Source organism: Atheta coriaria, unplaced genomic scaffold (genome assembly GCF_025399875.1).
Source record: "Atheta coriaria isolate IRGN ID8LTWV9N9 unplaced genomic scaffold, Caltech_Dcor_3.1 hic_scaffold_1_pilon, whole genome shotgun sequence".
NCBI lineage: Eukaryota > Metazoa > Arthropoda > Insecta > Coleoptera > Staphylinidae > Dalotia > Dalotia coriaria.
In genome coordinates, this window is record NW_027045443.1 from 153,590 (window position 1) to 172,118 (window position 18,529).

The window sequence follows — 18,529 nt, forward strand, 5'->3', positions numbered from 1 at the left end:
ACTGTATGCTTGCAGAACATTGCAGAGTCTGCACTGCCGATGCGCAGTGGCTGCAATTAATTATTCCATTAATAAATACTGCGGCACATTAGCCCATCCTCGTTCGTCTACGAGTACATGTAAGTACTCGTACTACAGGGTAAGCAAATATTTTTTCCGAATATGTAAAGTCCAACGCGTTGGCGAAACAATTAAAAAGTTTCAAACCACAAGTAATCTTTTAGAAAGCTTTTTTCCGGGCGTGTATTTCGATCTTCAGTGAACGTACACAAGCCTCCCGGTTTGCTAATGTTCAATATTTGCCGGCGGATGAGCGAGCTCCTTGACACAGGGGTCCAGCGGGTAACGATCCGCGCGGACGTGGCTTCGTGCAGGGCGCGATAGTGCTCTCGATCCCTTAGTTTAAATCCAGGCTTTACCATGTCATGCGGATTAATTCGCTCGCATCTTAGTGTGCGCGTCGTTCGTCATGGCGATTGAAAAACAAGCGCTCGTTGTTTTATTTGGAACGTCACTCAATCGTCCGCCGACTCGTTCACATCATTACATTTTTTTACACGCGTTTTTTTACTGATCTTTTTGCTACACACGCTAGAAGAAAAAGATTTGCGCCACGATGAGTAAAGCACGATTGACTAAGGAGGAAAAACCAGCGGTGGTGGGGGAAGCAAAACCCGCGCATGTATTCTATGTTTGGTATACGGAGCTGTGCAGGCGGGCAGGTACGCAACCTCTTAATTATGTAAAACCAGCGAGGCCAAAAAACGAGAACGTGTTGGACTTTGTCGCCGACCGCATCAAGCCGGAGGAGTGGATCCCATTGTTGAGTGCCCTACGCCGCGATACCAGTTTGCATGTGATCGCCATCCACAGTCGGGCGAAGTGTAAGTTCCTGGATGACGTTGACTGCCCTGATAAGATCAAGCTGATGAAACGCAGGGCTGGGTCCCTGCATACAGCATACGTGTGTAGGAGCTTGGTGAAGACCCTTACTAACTGCCTGCTGCATAGTCAAGTACTCTCCAGTTTGGAACTGGATGGTGTACCCATAGGAGTGGAGGATATTGAGGTGTTGGTTGCCGCCCTGCAGCAGAACAAGGTCATCAAGGTGCTGGCTTTCAAGTACAGTAATGTGGGTAACCTGGGTTGTCAGATCCTGTGCTCAGCGTTGAGACAGATGCCCAACATTGAAGTGTTGAATCTGTCCGGGTGTAAGCTAGACGCCAAAAGTGCCCAAGCAATTGCTAAAGTGGTGAAGACCCAGCAGATCAGCAGGTACTGCGAAAGCTGGCATAATTCTTTAAGGTATGAAGATCCGGACGTGGGTATCATGGCGGGTCTTCGTCGGATCACACTGAATAACAACCCGGGGATTAGTGACCAGGGTCTGATCTTCATCCTAGATGAATTGGATGATGACCTATGGATCAAGGCATTGGACATGCAACGGTGTGGAGTCACAGAAGCAGTTTCCCAGAGACTCCTAGATGTTGTAGAATACAGTCGATCTCTGGAAATAGCTGATTTCCGAAATAATAACCTAGAAGCAGCTACCATCGAAAGAATATTTGATCTGTTGAAAGAGAAGCGCAACTTCAGCTCAGTCTCCGAGTTCAAGTGGTGCTTCACCACCACTTCACTTACAAGCTCCGCACTTCCAGAGACCCAATCAAAGTGTAGTGTTTTCTACCCAGCTGGCAAGTCAAGGTCAGTCCCAGTGAAGAACATACCAGCGGTTGCTTCCTGCTCCCAGCTCCGTCGCACCAAAACCAACACAATGCTCACCAGCAACCCATCAGTATGCACCACCCCCCACCTATCCAAAACATCCGTATCAATAGACTCCAGCAGTCGACCAGAATTTGCCCGGAGCATCACCTCACTCAACAGCAAACTGCAACGTGAAACCAGCAAGCGAATTCGCATGGAACAAGAAAACCGGAAGTTGAAGGATGAACTAGAACGTATGCGGGCTGCCTTCATCAGCATAGAGTCGAACGTCTCAATTGCAAAAGAACGCACCGTGCAATTCAATCCGATGCCACGTAAGAAGATCTCCTCCACCAAGACGAAGCCCAAAAAGGACGAGGCGATGCGCGCGGACCACACGATCAAACCAGCGATGAACGTCGAGTTTATTTTTGATTCGGCTTCCACCTCCACGAACACCGGATACAGCATTCTGCAGACCATGGCGAAGAATAAAGCAGACTCTGCGACGGCCTGCGCGATCGATGAGAGTGAACGAGAGATTCAGGACTACTTTGAGGACACTGTAATCGATTACCAGAGTTTGCGGGGAGCTGCCTGCGCGAATCCAGACAATGATGATGTTGATGATCTCAGCGATGAGGGGAGTCAGGCATCCCTGATCAAGTTCATGTGCGAACTTAAAAGCACCCAACCTTGAACACATTCAATTGCAGACTTAGGGTTGGCTGCTTTACAACCCAATATTTTCGTTTGGAAAAATGACAGAATAAAATTATTTATGGTTAGCTTGTTTGAGTGGTAGGGTAATCCCCGGGCGTGACGTGTTTTTATGCTCGTGATTAATTCGAAACAACTTCAATTTAACGGTCTTCTTTGGCGATTGTGGCGCGTTTAGCCGGGTCGGGAGTTCAGCCCTGGCCCCAACTCATCTAATGCATTAGACCCAAACTCGTGTACAAGTTTCCGCCGGATACCGGCCCCTGGGGACCCGAAAAGGACCTCGACTCGATAATAATTCTTCTGCGGCGAACGCTTCAATTAACTCCAAGATGTGCGGCCGATCTGTCAATTAGACCTTTTCGACTTGCACCCACTCCAGGCTATAAGTTAGCTCGTTAGCAATTCGGCGCAAAAATGGCGCGCGAATGCACAAACCGTGTTGTACGGATCGTTAACCACAAGCATTGCGGAAAGGGCGAGACACTAGTTGCTCATCGACGCGCCGCCTCCGCGCAAATTGCTCGCCTAATGAACTTGTAACTAACATGATGAATATTAAATATCATGGACGCGCATGCGCGGGCAGCCATTGTCGACGCGGCAATGTTTGCTGATATTAAAAGTTCACCAAGTTGCGATGTTCACTTACTCGTGACTTAATAACTCCTCCACTGTGTGTTAACAGTAGAAAATCTTTGAATTTTTCGAGAAGAATGAGTTGATATTTGATATTTTATGATGTCTAGAGTACCATGTACCTCATCTCCGTCTTCGACCGCCTAAATCCCCTTTAATTAATTTCAAACTTTCCAACATATTCGGTGCGCTGGCATGTAATATTCGTTATGGGGCGGGCGACGCCTTTCAGGGTTTTTCATTTTAAACATTTTCTTTCATTCCGCGCATATGTCTGCTTTCATGCGGGGGTGGGGCTTTGTTGCTCGCGACCACATTCACATCGCGATTAGCCGCAGGCCGCGGCCGCGACCTCGGTAACTTTGCGAATCGCCAGCGCTTTGATTTGCCGCCCCCCGGCCCTCGCTTTCCTTCCGCGCCCGCCGCAAAGTTTTACGCTTTGCGCTTCGGCTTTGATTCCACAACCCACGCGTTTTTCACGCGCTGTCGCCTCCGCTGGCGAAGATTTTCACCTTTTTATGCAAAAGCATAAGATTTTTAAATAATAAAAAGTTTTTTCACGAGTAAAACATAGTTATTTACCTGTTTGAAAATCTTACTCTGTACGTGTACCGCAAGTCAAAGCATTGTATTTACTATGCTCTGTACATATACTGCAACTCAAAGCATAGGAACCGATGCTTTCCATGCCTTTTTGTTTCCGATTTTTACAGTTATCAACACATTTACTAAAGTCTTGCCCGGGAAACATTTGTTTTCCGTTTTGTTTGTATTAGAAAACATATTTTTAAGGGCCGCGCTTTCATAACAATGGAATCCAGGACACCGGCGCGCGTTTTTTTCCGCATGGCCTATAAAAAATGCCGGCGTGACAACAATGCGCGCAGGCGGCTTGAATACGAGTGGCAAATTCAATGCGGGCACTTGTTTTGAAGAGTTGCAATAGGCACAAAGAATGAATGAGCGCCGCGCTTTTAAACTAATATTTTGCGCCATAATTTAGTCGGAAGTTTGCGCTTCTTTGTGGCGGCGCGAATATGAGCAGCAGGCATTCAGATGAAACCTTAATGACTCCCTTTGGAGAGCTAGGGAAGCATTTAGTTTAATTTAAGCCTGCGCGCTCAAAAGAATGATAACCTCATGTTGCAATTACTCACGGTAAGCACAATGTCAATAGCGCACAGTAGATTTTATCGCCGGCGAAATTAGTCGTGTCGGAAACGCGCAATTAAAGTTTTTATGCGTCGTAGCTGCGTTTAGTTCATGTCTTGATAGTAAAATCCGCCGAAATACTTAATAATAACGCGTGTTTTATCAGCAATTCCAGTCAACCGCCGAAAACACAGCGCGTAATTTTCCGAAGATGTTTCCTATGCACGCACGTTTTAATTATGCACGTGAACAGAGTAATCAGCAGCGGTATAAATTTGTTTAACGCCCAAGCAGTTACCGAAGTCATTCCACCGCCGGCGGCGGCGTGGTGCAGGTGATAAAGGCAGGTTTTATACTGCGCAGAGCCAATAAGACATAGTAGTAAAACGAAAATGATAACAATGTTTTTCCAGCGGCATTGCAGCTTTAATAAATAAAAAAATAAACAAAAATGCAAAAAATTTCCATATGAATACCGGCGGGTTTTGGATAAATTGCGAAAGAAAATTTATAGTTGTCAACATTTTCACCAAGAAAAAAAATTAAATTAAAATTGATTTATATTTGGCACGGCGCGCGGCTTTAATGAACCATAATGTCGTTTGCGAGAGAAGAGGCACGAAAAGTTTTCCTGTCGAAAATTGTCAATTCGCCAGCGCTGGCGCACCGCATTACTATGGAAATTTCATGAAAAGATTCGAAATAAATTTGCGAGCGCGCGTAATTTGGATTTTTTGGCATCGCCGCAGGTATTGTATTGCTACGCTAACACACGCTAGATTACCCCCACCATTGGTCTTCAAGGGAGCAATAAGTTAAGTGGCCCAGCAAACACGAGGGTTTTCTATGATTGGCCCACTTCCTGCCATGACAAACTACGCATTCGGCGGCTAATTAAGATAATCAGCTTTGAATTTCACCTCGACCCGTGTGCCTCATATTCCTGGAATTTCCCCCACCACCACCCTAGAAACAACAATGTAATGAGTTCACGAGTGCATGAGAATGTTAGATCCGTCCATTGTTCCCTACTTCAGCGCATCCATTATGCTCTGCCAAGGGTTTCCCTTCGTCGGTTTGATATTTCAATCGAAAAATTCGGCGGTTTTAATTAACGCAGCGTGCTGGTAGCAGCACTTCATTTCGATCTAAACAAATCGAAACTCTTTTTGGCCGCTGGACACAGTTGTAAATCATTATTTTCCATTTTCCATGCTCCACTCATCGCGGAGGCCATGCACACGCAATCTGCTGGGGGCGGGGGTGGTGGCGCCGCGTGCATCGTTTCTCGTTTTGCGCCGCCCTCGCGACGCTCTTCATTCACGAGTGATTTATGTTGCGTTGTGGATTTATCAATAACGGATAAAGAAGTGGGAAGTGGGAATTTATTGCACGCCCGAGCACGCTCGCCGCTAATGCCACAAAGTACAACCGGACGGAATGTGCGAATCCTTTTCGTGCGTTCGAAATACATTTGTAAATCCCGGTATTACTAACCGACGCAGAAAAAAATGTTTGTGTTGCTCACCCACGTGAGCTTAGTGTCACAGTTGTACGTCTAGTTGAATATTTTCGAGGGAAGACAATGCTTTGAGTTGGCGTATGAGTGCTGAACATAGGAAATCCAATGCTTTGAGTTTCGGTACATGAAGAGAGCAAGACTTTGAATAAACGTGTTGATAACTTAAAAAATCGAAAACAAAAAGGCATAGAAAGCATCGGTTCCTATGCTTTGAGTTGTCGTATATGTGCCGAACATAGAAAATCCTATGCTTTGACTTGATGTACATCTACAGAACAAGATTTTAAGCAGTATTGTTGTCTATTTGAATAAATGTGTTAATAACTTTAAAAATTATCGGAAATTTAACGAATCGACTAGAAGGCATCAATTCTCTGTGCTTTGAGTTGCCGTATATGTGTCGAACATAGAAAATTCAATGCTTTGAGTTGTGGTACACGCACGGAGCAAGATTTTGAATATATGTGTTGATAACTTTAAAAATTGGAGACAAAAAGGCCTGAAAGACATCGGTTCCCTATGCTTTGAGTTGTTGTGTATGTGCCGAACATAGAAAATCCAATGCTTTGACTTGCTGTACATGTACCGAGCAAGATTTTAAACAGTATTGTGGACTATTTGAATAAATATGTTAATAACTTGAACAATCTGAAACAAAACCAATGAGAGACATCGATTCCCTATGCTTTGAGTTTGCGTATATGTATCGAACATAGAAAATCCAATGCTTTGAGTTGCGGTACATGTATCGAACAAGACCTAGAATAAATTGTGTTGATGACTTGAACAATCGCAAACAAAACGCATCGACTGGCAGCGCAGTAAACCGGAAAACGTTCGAATCCACGAGTCGAGCATGATCACATGCCGGCCCCGGCGCGCGTATAAATATTTCACCGAGCGGGCTGCGTGTACATATGACAGGAAACTCGTTGGTAAATTTATATTTCCGGACAGTTTATTCCCAGCCGGCGTGCGCGAGCCCGGCCGTGAGCGGCGGCGGTAAGCGTCGAAGACGGACGAGCGCTGCCGCCGCCGCCGCCGCCACCGTTGCCAACAGCAACCACAGGTGCAACTGCGTTGTTTAACTAAGCCTAGGCGAGCTCGACGTGTCCCGCATCTACGATTGTGTCTGCAACTTACAACAACTTACAACTCGCCGACAGCGAGTTAATGAGTGTACGAGTCTGATTAGCACCCGAGTATTGATCAGATCTATTTCGTCTTTTTCACTGCGGTGCCCAAAATGGAACTGCATCCAGATATCAATATCAATTTACTTACTCTTGCGGGCGCATGTAATTGAATTATGTCAGTTCCTTTGCTGCTTTGAAGTCCGCCCTGGACAAGGAAAATGAAGTCATAAGTGATCGTTTTCGTGGAAGAGCGAATTTCCCCTCGGACTAGTTTTATTTCCAGGTATTATTTGCGCAACTGCGCAATGATTTCAAAACAAATTCCAGTAATACACATTCGACATCCGGCTTTGCAATAGAATATGAAAAGCTTTTGTGCGCTCAAATCGTAAATAATTGCCTCGAGCTCATTATCCTGCAGTTGCGTATAATTGCTTTTTAATGTTCGGTGGAATTAGCATTTATTTATCGAGAGAACATTATTCATCTTGTTGCTGGCGACGCTCGACTTACGCTCCGCGTCTGCGTCTTTTGTTATCTCCATCATGTTGCATGTTTCCTGCCGGTGCGCACTCGAAGAAGCAGATTAAAAGAAACCGCACGCACAATACGAATTTGTTTCCCCTTATTCCTGCAACCTTTCACCTTCGGGTGTTTCCATGTAAATTATTTTTCCGCTCGCGTAGCTCAATGCAAACATCTCACAGACTTTTCTTCCTTCCGCGTCATTTCATCTCGCAAACAAGCTTCACGAATGCAATTTTATGTGCAAATATCAACAGAAGTCTCGCAGGTAATGGAAATGTAACAGTTGGACAACTAGACAACGAAATACATTTAATAATCGTTGGATTTTGTTGTGATGCATCTAAGAAAATGAAGAAAAACGCGTTGACTTCATTTCTGCGCACTGGCGGTTGTTTAAGAAGGAAATAAAATGGTTTTTGGCAAATTAGAAATTAAACATTTACGCGTGCATCAAACCGCGCGCGCGCTTTTATTTCCGGCGCCCGGCGGCGGCGCCGAAAAATGGTTATGGCCGAATATGCCTGTAATATTTATAACTTTTGAGCGGCGCCCGCCGTTGCGCATTCGGCGCACGTACGCCGCATGTAACTGAAGTAACCGTCAAGTAACAGTCTCGAAGTGAAGTACCCCAGCCGCCGCCGCCGCCGTCGACAAACGAGCGTTCAGGTGGAATTCGAGTGTGGGTGCCGAATAACAAAGAGTGCGCCTTTTTCGGCGCGCGCGTACAATTACACCCCATCAAGGCCGTTGAACATTCACCAAACTAAAAGGAAAACAACATCAACCACCGAAGACGCAGCTTCTTTCGTTGATCCTGCGGTCGCGCCGCAAAACATGCTGCCCGCGCGTATAAAAAGCGAAAAGCGGCTGTAAAACAAGCCGAGGGAAAAACACGATTGCATGCCGAAATAATAAAAAACGAATTCGAGCAGAAATAATCATCGGTTTATTTTTGCCCGAGCGCAAAAATGGCCGCCCCCTCATTCCACTGCGGCCGCTTGGCTCGCCGGCCCCAGTTCGTAAATAACTTTCTGGCATTAATTCTTTTAATGTTTTCATTTGTCTCTCGATTGTGTTTGCGGTCGCTGATCGTTTTTGGGCGCTCGCAGTCATTTCAATTGATAGTATTGTTGGGAACGTGCACAACCCACTGATATCAGCGTGAAAATCTCCAAGAAAATACATTGGGTTAACCAAACCCTTAAGGATATCGACCATCGGAGGGATTGTGCGTCGCTTAACCGAAACGAGCTCGATTTGTTCGATTCTCAATCGAATTTTTTTATTTTTTGTGGAAAATTTACTCGTATTATGAAAATACCTATTGTTTTCGACATTTATTCATTGATTGGTTAATGATCGGTCCGCGCAGATCGCTTTAATATTAATTAGCGCGGCGTCAAGGGGCACGCCATAATAGATAACGAGCGATAACGCAAACGATAACGATAATAGATTGTTTGTTAGCGTGCGCGGAAAATTATGTCGCGCCGGGCGCAAAATGCGATTAGAAGCGTGAAGATGATGATTATGCATTAGCGGAAGCTGTGAAATTAATAAAATCTTTTCAGAAAATTCAAGAGCGCAGATTTTTATATTTAAATAAATCAATTTTCAGCGAGTTATATAAATTTAAATGTTATCAAAACTTTTCCCGCCCACGTACGACGTACTACGCACGTCGATTACCCGCAAAACAACCCGCATAACTTTTCCCTCTCCCAGGCCAAGTTTTTGCGTCCCAAGAAGTTGTTAATAGCGGCGACAACCTGGTGCTTTCCGCCGTCCGTTCTCACGCACGCCAACAAACAACCTTTTGTTTTTCACTCTTTGTAGAACCTCCACGATGGCACTTTCCAGCACGCGCAATTTTTGTCTGTCGCAGCTCGTAAAATATGTGTCCACGCAATGTCAACGCGATGTGCACACGATTGAGACACAATTTATTCCGCTCTCAATATTCATCCGTCTTGTTTGTATTTTCGGCGGGATATCGAGGATATCGTCAGATCGTGAATAACGAAAAGCGGGGCCCCAGGACAATTTCGCGTGCGGATCGTACAGATGTTACCTGCTGCTTCCAGGGATGAGGCGGCGGCGGCAGGCAGGTGAGCGCCGGCTTTTACTTTCACAGTAAAAACGCGCCCGGCGCGAATCAATAGCGAGAAGCCGGCGAAAAAAGCGCGCGTAAAAACACAGCGATACAATTCGCGTAAATCTTGAGCACGTCTGGCGGGCGGTACGGCGGCCAAGAAACGGTCGTGATTATTTAATCGACTTGCAGGCATCATTCCCCGCCCGCCATCGCATTGATCTTCGCCTCTTCGCGCGGAACGACTTTCTGTGCTTCATCGAAGCGCCGGAATGCGATAGTTTTATGAGTTAAGGGCGTTTTTGGCGCAGGTAGCACATAAAATGAAATGAACTGGAATGAACACTGTTTTTAATGCGCAAAAAGCTGTTTTATTGTGTCAGATTCTTCGCGCTGTTTATTTATTGAAGGAAACTTTTGACGCGAACAACTTGTGCGATATTTCAGGCGTTTGTCGTGCATTTATGCGTTATTTATCGCCGTTTTCGGTGATAATCATCAACGCTGCGCCGCCATCCGAAGCAATTACTTATCGCTAGCGCAATGGCTTCATTACGATAAAATAGGCATGCTTTTCGCAAACAATGCGCCTCAATCCCTCAAATGTGTCACCCGATTGGACGAAATTGCGATGAAAGAATAGAAACACAGACGGGAATCTGACGAATATCACCACCATCGGATGTCGGACAAGAGTCTAATGCTCGTCATAAAATAACAAGGAATTGCTTTGAATCCCCCCGAAATTCTCTGCTTTTCCGTTCGTTGTTTTTTTTTTCGTCTCTTGTTAGTACAATTTACACTTCCACGCTACGGCGCCTCCACCATTGTTTGCAAAAAAAAACTTTCTTAATGAAACGCGCATTCCCGCCAGGTTAATCTATTTAATCGCTTGGTTCGCCGCTTTTAATTAATATCAATTACGGCGTAGGCACCGCAGATAATAGACAGACACAGATAAACGGCGAGGGATCAGCGCGAAATATGACGACGGATCATCAACGCCTGCGCGACTCATGATGAAACTCGTTTAGCGCGCGCGGTAAAGGTTTTATTTGCTTGCTTTTGATGACACAGCCTAAGCAGGTCTATTCGTCAAGGCTAATACGAAAGAATCGTATAGTTGTGCAACATATTTATTCCGGAAAGAAAGAATAACGGATTGTCATCCATTTGTTCCGCACATCCAACAACAAAATTTCTTCATTTCAGTTTTTGAAAGTTACAATCGCGAATGGAACGATCCGGATTCCAGTTTGAGTATCGTGCGCGCAACAGATTTTATTTGTGTTTCAAGTATTCCCTAGTTTTTCAAACAATGTCAATGCAAACAATCGCAACACACGTCTAACACACAGCGCGCATTCAGGAAACCAGTCAAGTAGAAACAGCAGCATAAATGTTTCACGTTTCTTCGGCGAACTGCCGCGCGCGGAATTTATTTTTACACTTTTCCGAAGCATTTTTATTGAAATGTTCTTGAAATTAGCTGCGCGCAAAAGGTCAGACTGCCAGTGGCAAACATTTACCTTTTGATATTCCGCGTACAAGAGATGCGAGATGAAATGTAATCAGCGTGCGTGGGTTATTTGAGTAACACACAGAGAGAAAAAAAAAAATACCGTTCATTTTGGCAGTTTAGATCGGATCGCTGGCGATTAGTACAAGTATCAAATGTAATGGATGGTCGCGTCAGTGAATAATGGACGGACCCTTCCTTCCTTCCAAACCCCTCTTTAACCTCTTTAGCAAATGTTAGGCATCACCCGCGTTAAATAACTCGATTTTAGTGGAAGAAAATCACAAAAATCTATTTTTAGCCGTAAAAATTGACAAAAAAATATTAAGTAATGCCCATCGGCACTTATAGACGGATTTCTGGCGTCGCCGATGATTTATCACAAACCCACATTCGCAAATCATGCATAATTCACGCCGCAATCGAATTTCAGAAGCTGTCTATCCGAATAACTTAATATTTCACTCAAATATCGACGAAAAATGATGATTAGACTTCATAATTTCAGGCGTATGTTGACTTTCACTGTTCTTGTATAATTAGAAACAATTCGCATTCCACGCCGCGTAAGTTTCGACTCAACTCAACAGTTAAGCTTGTTTGATGCGGGCGCTCACAACCCGCAGGTAAATGTAAACCAAAAGGTGACACCCTTGGCAGAACCACGCAGCAAGTTGTTCCCCAACTTTGCTTCTTGATTAATTAAATGAATCAGAAACAATTGAGTCATTGTTTGCTCCTTGTTGCCGAGTTTCACGCCGCGTTGAGCGCTCAAGTTAAAGCGGGCGAAGTTTGCCGCCTCCGCTTTGACCGAATTCGAAACGAACCGGTGGTGGAATTTTTGCATTGCCCTTTACACCTCCGCGCCGACCAGCCCAATGAAACCGGAGTTAACTCTCGAATGTTTTCGATCTTTTTACGCGCCCAGAAACAACTCAATTGTTGGAGTTTTTGTTTGAGTTTAAGTTTAACTCGGAATAAATCAACATTAATTAATGCGTTTGCATTGCCGGAGATAATTGTGTTAGACATTGAATTTTTGCAGACGTTGATGCGATTTTATTGATTTACAACGCTGGCAACAAGCATTATTTAATTATTTTTATGATTTACGACACGTTTTACGCTCGGTTTCATTTGCTACGCCGCAGTTTTAATTAATAAACTGATTTGGCTTTCGGCTTGCAACGTGCGAAACTTTTGATTAAAGCATAATCAAATCAATTACGCGCGTTATTTTTAATTCGCGTAGGTATTAATCGGGTGTTCGGCCGGCCCAATTGATTGCTTTTGCAATTTTAATGAGACCGTTAATTAACGAGTCGTGATACTTAACAAGTTCATTATTTATTTTCGCTCGGATTGAAAGTTTTCCAGCTGCGTGTGACGCGTTCGTAATCCCAGGCACTTCAAGTCCAAACGAATGCACAATCTAAACATGACACAACAATGGAACTTGTCGACTTTCAACATATGCAGTTTATTTCTACATGTCTTGTCATGTCAGGAGAGTTCCGGCCCTGACATGAGATTTTCACTCGGATTAATTTTTTCCGACGTGAAACACAAAAGTTAAACCAGCAAAGTACAATATGTCAATTTAAAAGTGATACATCTTTGTAATTTGTTTATAAACTTGAATAAACGCAAGTTTTGCGCGTGAGTGCTCCGCCTTTTTAAGGCGTGGTTATGCACTGCGCATGCGCGACATACGCAAAGCCAACAATGGAATATCATCTCCACCTCGAGGGTATTGCAGCAACACAACAATACCACAGATGTATTTTGCTTTCATCGGATCAAAGTAAATTGAAATCAAACAGATATGCGCCGAATAGAGAACAGTAAATAACCCCTGGGTCCACATACCAGCGGCAGGTACATTTCACCTCTCATTGCCCACACCGAGTAAATGATCTGCAAACACGCAGGGGTTCCAATGTAATCACGCAGAATTGATTACGGCGATGGAGCATAGAGCACTCTTAGAAACATACTCAATCACCGCATCGCATCCTTCAACAATGACGCACTTTCTTGATTAATACAAACTTGTTAATGAACACGGCGAAACACAACGCTGATCAATACCAATATCACTCTACGAGTCAGAAACCTAAGTAGGGCATCGATAAATGTCATCTGGTGGTAAATATTCGGTATTACAACTTTGGCTGAAAGTTTCTACCTGCCGATAAGTTTCAGCTCATACTCGTAGATCTTGTTTTTACTGCGTTTTACGTTCGGTTTGAAAAACTTCACTCTCATTACTCGGGTTTTTCGACGCGCGTAAATTGGTTAATACGTTTACAGACAAAATGCAGTTTGGTGTTTTTTGTTTGCATCGTTTACGGAAACCACTTTCCGATGGTTTAATAAATCATGACCGGTGGAAACGCACCAGCCACGCCATAAAAAATCGAGGCACGCCGTGCAGCGTACTCTAATTTCGTCGGTACGCGACTTCTTTCCGCCGCATCGATTCCCGCTTTTTACGCGCGAAAAAGCAACAGCAACAGCAGTAAATACCCACCGTCAACGTAGGTGTTTTAATGAAAGTGCTCCGGAGTTGCGCCCTCGAAGAAGTTTCCAATAAGTTCGCGCAAAAAGTTTTCGTATTACATCAGGCCCGACGCCGCCGCCGCCGGCAAATTTCGAATTTCAAAACTTGGAATTGCCGGCTTAGGGCACGCCGTGATATTTCGATGTTTTACAGAACTACTTTACCGACATAATGGCCTCATACTTCTTAAAGCTATACTTTCGCGAACGCATTTTGTCAAAATACTCATAAATAATTTATGCGCATGCGTACTAGCGCATACCTACACGTAGGCGGAGCAAAAACACACGAAATGCTTAGTATTCATGCGATGCAATTCGGCGTACGCGAATTATTATCAATAAACTATTAGAACGTTCGCTACGCTACGCACAGCCAGCATCCATCATCCAATTGCGCACCGCCTGTCGCCGGTGGGCATAATTAGTAATTAAATATGTTTTCCTCATTTACATCACGAATTAATTTCGGATTAGCAACTTCATTGCGCCCACTAACGACACGTGCAAACTTTTCCGCGTGCTTAGCATATATTTGAATTTTCATAATGCGAATGCATTAAACATGAAAATGTTGTGATACGCAATAAAAACAATCCGATTGAATTAAAATCGTGCATTTAAATCCATAAAGTATAAAATAACAATAATAGTGTTGACTGCGCATTTATGTTTACCTACTAACCACACATCGGTGGTGATATTAACCAAATTCAATCCACTATCATTATTTTGGAAATAATTATGAACAAAATTGATATTTATTGCTGTGGAAATAATTAAAACGCGCGCGGATAATTTTACCGAAACGTCCTTATACAGAGGGTTAGGCGCCGATTGATCAAAGCAGTTTGCGACGCAATAAAGCCACACATAAAATATGATCGATATCGTAAAAATTTTTATACGGCGTCACGATCACGAGCCATTTGGGCTTATATTGTAATTGAGTTGTGTCGTTGCTGCTGGAGATGATTGGAGATAAAACCTGCGCTACCTACGCACTACACGTATGTTCGGCACTTATACCGCAACTCAACACATTGGTATTTTTATTTTAGAGTGAATTTTCTTTCTGTGTCAGGAAATGAACGCGTTGTGATTGCGCATTGCATTTTACGGCAATTAAGCTGTATTTTACCTTTCGGAAAAAACGTAATTACCATTTGAATTCGTCAAATTAAAGTTGGTAAGTCGCCCGGAGACACACCCGCAGCTGCAGAATTTTACCGCCATTAAAAGGCGGCCCTCTTTAATGCGCACTTTGAAAACACTTTCAGCGACATTATTTATTACCCCGAGGCGACGTAATAACTTCGCATTGTTATTAGTCGCCGTGCCGTGCACGCCGAGACACAAGCGCCGCAATTAAAACTCGCGTTTACCTTTTTTTGATTTCGCATTCCGACAAGTTTTCTTCTCCGGCGCTGCGATAAAAATTGAGGCGGTAGATGAAGAAAAAAAAACGCTTGTCAAATGCACTTGAATGACGATCATTAACTTCTGTGATTTATCCATTTTGTTTTCCAGCCATTCGAGGAAATTTCATCCTATAAAGTTACCGAGTAAATACAATTAAAGCGATTTTTTGCGCTGTGATAGGATCGCTTTAGGTACTGACTATGAGCGCTGACTGAAGGGTGCGATGATTTATTCCCAACTTTCTCAAATAAATAGCTGGCGCGTTTATCCGCGCGCGCAGGTGGGATAAAGACAGCGTTGCACTTTTTGCAGTGAGGGATTCTTCGAGGATGATGAATTATTCAGATGCGTCGAATCGCGCCATAACTTACGTGATTCTCTAATGGGTAACTATCCAATCACATCGTGAAGCTAGGGTAATAGCCTAATTATAAACAACAAAAAATTGAATTTTCGCAGACTAAAAAAACTTTTTTGCAAAATTTAATTTTTTTTTATGTTTTGATAGCAGATATCTCGTAAACTAAAAGTGATAGAGAGGAACGGATTAAAGATCCTTAATCTACGTCAAATTCTCTATATGTGACATAAAAACTAATAAAATTGGAAGAGTTAAACATAAGTTATAATAAAAATTAAAAATTTCAAAATTCGAAAATTCAAAAAATTTGATTTCGAATATCTTCTGAACTGAAAGAGGTAGCGACCAACGGATTGGAGATTATGAAAGATTGGAAAATTCTCTATAAAATAAAAACATAAAATAATTAAATATCGTAGGGTACACGGTCTAAAAAACGTGACTAAAATGCTAAAAAAACAATTTTTCGATTTTTTCCACTTTTTCACTTTTTTCCATTGTGAATATCTCGCAAACTAAAAGCTATAGCGACCAACGGATTGAAGATTCTGAATCTACGGAAAATTCTTATCAATAACCAACAATTACCACTTACAAATATAACATTCCTATACGTCAAATTCATACATACGTTCGTTCCACAAACGCAAGGACGAAAGTCAGCCTACTCTTTCCATTGCCGGCATTGCAAATTCCTTGGCAGCCGTTAACATAAGATATTCATGAGCCTGACAGCAATGGCAATCGTCGGCAGGGCGTGCATTAATGTGCTGCAGTCTTTATTAATAGAATAATTAATCAAACGCGGCGATATCTGCGCGTAACCGCAGCGTGCTTCATGCGTGCAACCCTCGTTTGCGGCGGCGTGCGTGCGTGCGCTCAACCGGCCCACATAAATTGAAACGAATTTTAACGAATCCGAGCAAACAGCGCCGGACGCCCCATCATCGCCCGCACGTCCGCTTTGCATATTTAATCACTCTATTACATGTTCTGATTGAAAATTTTTCCATGGATATTTTATTTCGCAAATATATGCGAAGGCGCAAATCTCATTTTCGAGCAAATTTTCGCTTTATTTTTTGACCGAATGTCCCAAAAACTTATAATCAACCCACCGGGGAGCACTTGGAGTAAATCAAGCGCGCTTATAAAATTCATTTATTTAAATTACGCGCGCGCGGCGCAAACTTCCTCGGTTCAATTACCTCATTCGCAAGTCGCCACATTGCGAATAATTATTTGGGGTCAGTCGGCAACTTGCGCCCATTTTAATCTTCGCAGTATTATTTGCATTCGGATGGGTAATACTGTTAGCTGGGGGGTTTAATCTACTCTCGCAGCGGCAAGTTGCAACCAGACGGGCGCCGCCGGACGCGGAGGAGTCGCTCTATTGATTCGATTCATCTGAAAGTCGGGCGGTTGGGAAGCACTCAAAGTATTTAAACTCTCCACACATTGTGAAGTTAGGGTAATAGTCTAATTATAAACAACAAAAAATTGAATTTTCGCAGACTTAAACATTTTTTGAAAAATTTAATTTTTTTTAATGTTTTGATAGCAGATATCTCGTAAACTAAAAGTAATAGAGAGGAACGGATTGAAGATTCTTAATCTACGTCAAATTCTCTATATGAGACATAAAAACTAATAAAATTGGAAAAGTTAAACATAAGTTATAAACAAAAATTCAAAATTTCGAAATTCGAAAATTCGAAAAATTCGATTTCGAATATCTTCTAAACTAAAAGAAGTAGCGACCAACGGATTGTAGATTATGAAAGATTGGAAAATTCTCTATAAAATAAAAACATAAAATAATTAAATATCGTAGGGTAAACGGTCGAAAAAACGTGACTAAAATGCTAAAAAAACAATTTTTCGTTTTTTTCCACTTTTTCAGATGCACGATGTATTTCATCATGTATTTTACTTTTCACATTTCTATTACACAATATTTTCCGATTGTCTTCTGCAAGTTAATAAAAACTTACATTTATGAGTTCTGCTGATACTTGCAGAGTGATATGTGTGCCTGACAAATGAAAATCAGTGTTATTATAGCCGCCGAATGGGAATATGTGGCGTGTGGCGCATTATTGTTGACGGTCGTGTGGCGGCGGCGACGTCGTGTCGCTCCCAGCGCTCTCCGAACGCTTCGGTTTCGCGAACAAATTTGATTAATTATTCCATTAATACAGTGACGGGGGGCGCGCGCACAATGCCTGTTTGTGTACCTCTGTGCCTTCAACTGCTGCGAGTCGAACAACACCAACAGCCGCAAACAACACAATAACTACATTACGCCAATATTTGCGCGCGGAGGAAAAATGTTACAACTTGTTCATAAATGTCACGAATGCTTCATTACATACATTGACTTCGCTTTATTTCTACAATTGCTTTTCACAATCGGAACTGGAACAGTCAATATGAAGCTATATATTAAATTACTTGTTATAGCATCACAGGGTAACGTAACGACGAAAATGTTTTTATTTCTAGTAATTATTTTTTTTAAATTGACATCTACTCAAATTATGCAACCCAATATACATAAAAATCAAAAAAATCAAATTTTTTTAATTTTCGCATGATTTTTAAGCTTTTTACGCGTATTTTTACTAAAATAATCGAATTTATAACAAAATGTCATTATTTGGATAATAATTTTAGTCCCCACTTTGCTAAAACTAAATAAAATGTGTGTTTTTGATTGTTTTCCACTCTAAATATGAAAAAAATCAAAATTTTGTTTTATTTGTTCGGAAATATTTCGATTGCGTTAAATAAAATATGCAAACACAAAAAAGAATCTACAGTTGATGGAACTCAATTGATTAAATAGTGAAAGGAATGGCTCCCTCGCCGTATCTATTTATAGTGCCTTGGAAAAGTAGAAAACCTCCCCGGAAAGATTGCGCGCAATGGACAGTCAAGTTCAGCATCCGAACTTACTTTATTGATATTGCGCCGGCGAGCGCCGAATGAAACCGCCCAATAATAACAAATACTGAAGTCGTCAAAAGCCTACGCTTTGAACCTCAATAACATTATGATTTGATTATATTCCTTTCATATCTAGTAAAAATATTTCAACAAATGTTTCGTTAGATGGCGTACTGTGCTTGTGATGGCGCGTCGAGTGAATAAATCAGACGAATGC

The 18,529-nt window shown here is 42.5% G+C and overlaps 3 protein-coding genes across 3 annotated transcripts in view; 2 read left to right on the forward strand and 1 right to left on the reverse strand.

Moving 5' to 3' along the window:
• Positions 1-18,529, reverse strand: part of LOC135803208 (uncharacterized) — a 29,693-nt gene that overhangs the window by 8,776 nt on the left and 2,388 nt on the right. The gene's annotated exons all lie outside the window — the stretch shown is intronic.
• Positions 1-18,529, forward strand: part of LOC135803042 (uncharacterized) — a 27,245-nt gene continuing 8,716 nt past the window's right edge. The window contains exon 1 of the mRNA XM_065316762.1: positions 1-119. The gene's annotated coding sequence lies outside the window, so the exon portion shown is untranslated. The remainder of the gene's footprint in view (positions 120-18,529) is intronic.
• LOC135794815 (protein Cep78 homolog) lies at positions 519-2,498 on the forward strand. The gene has a single exon (XM_065306251.1). The coding sequence runs from the start codon at positions 617-619 to the stop codon at positions 2,408-2,410; it is 1,794 nt and encodes a 597-aa protein (XP_065162323.1). The 5' UTR covers positions 519-616; the 3' UTR covers positions 2,411-2,498.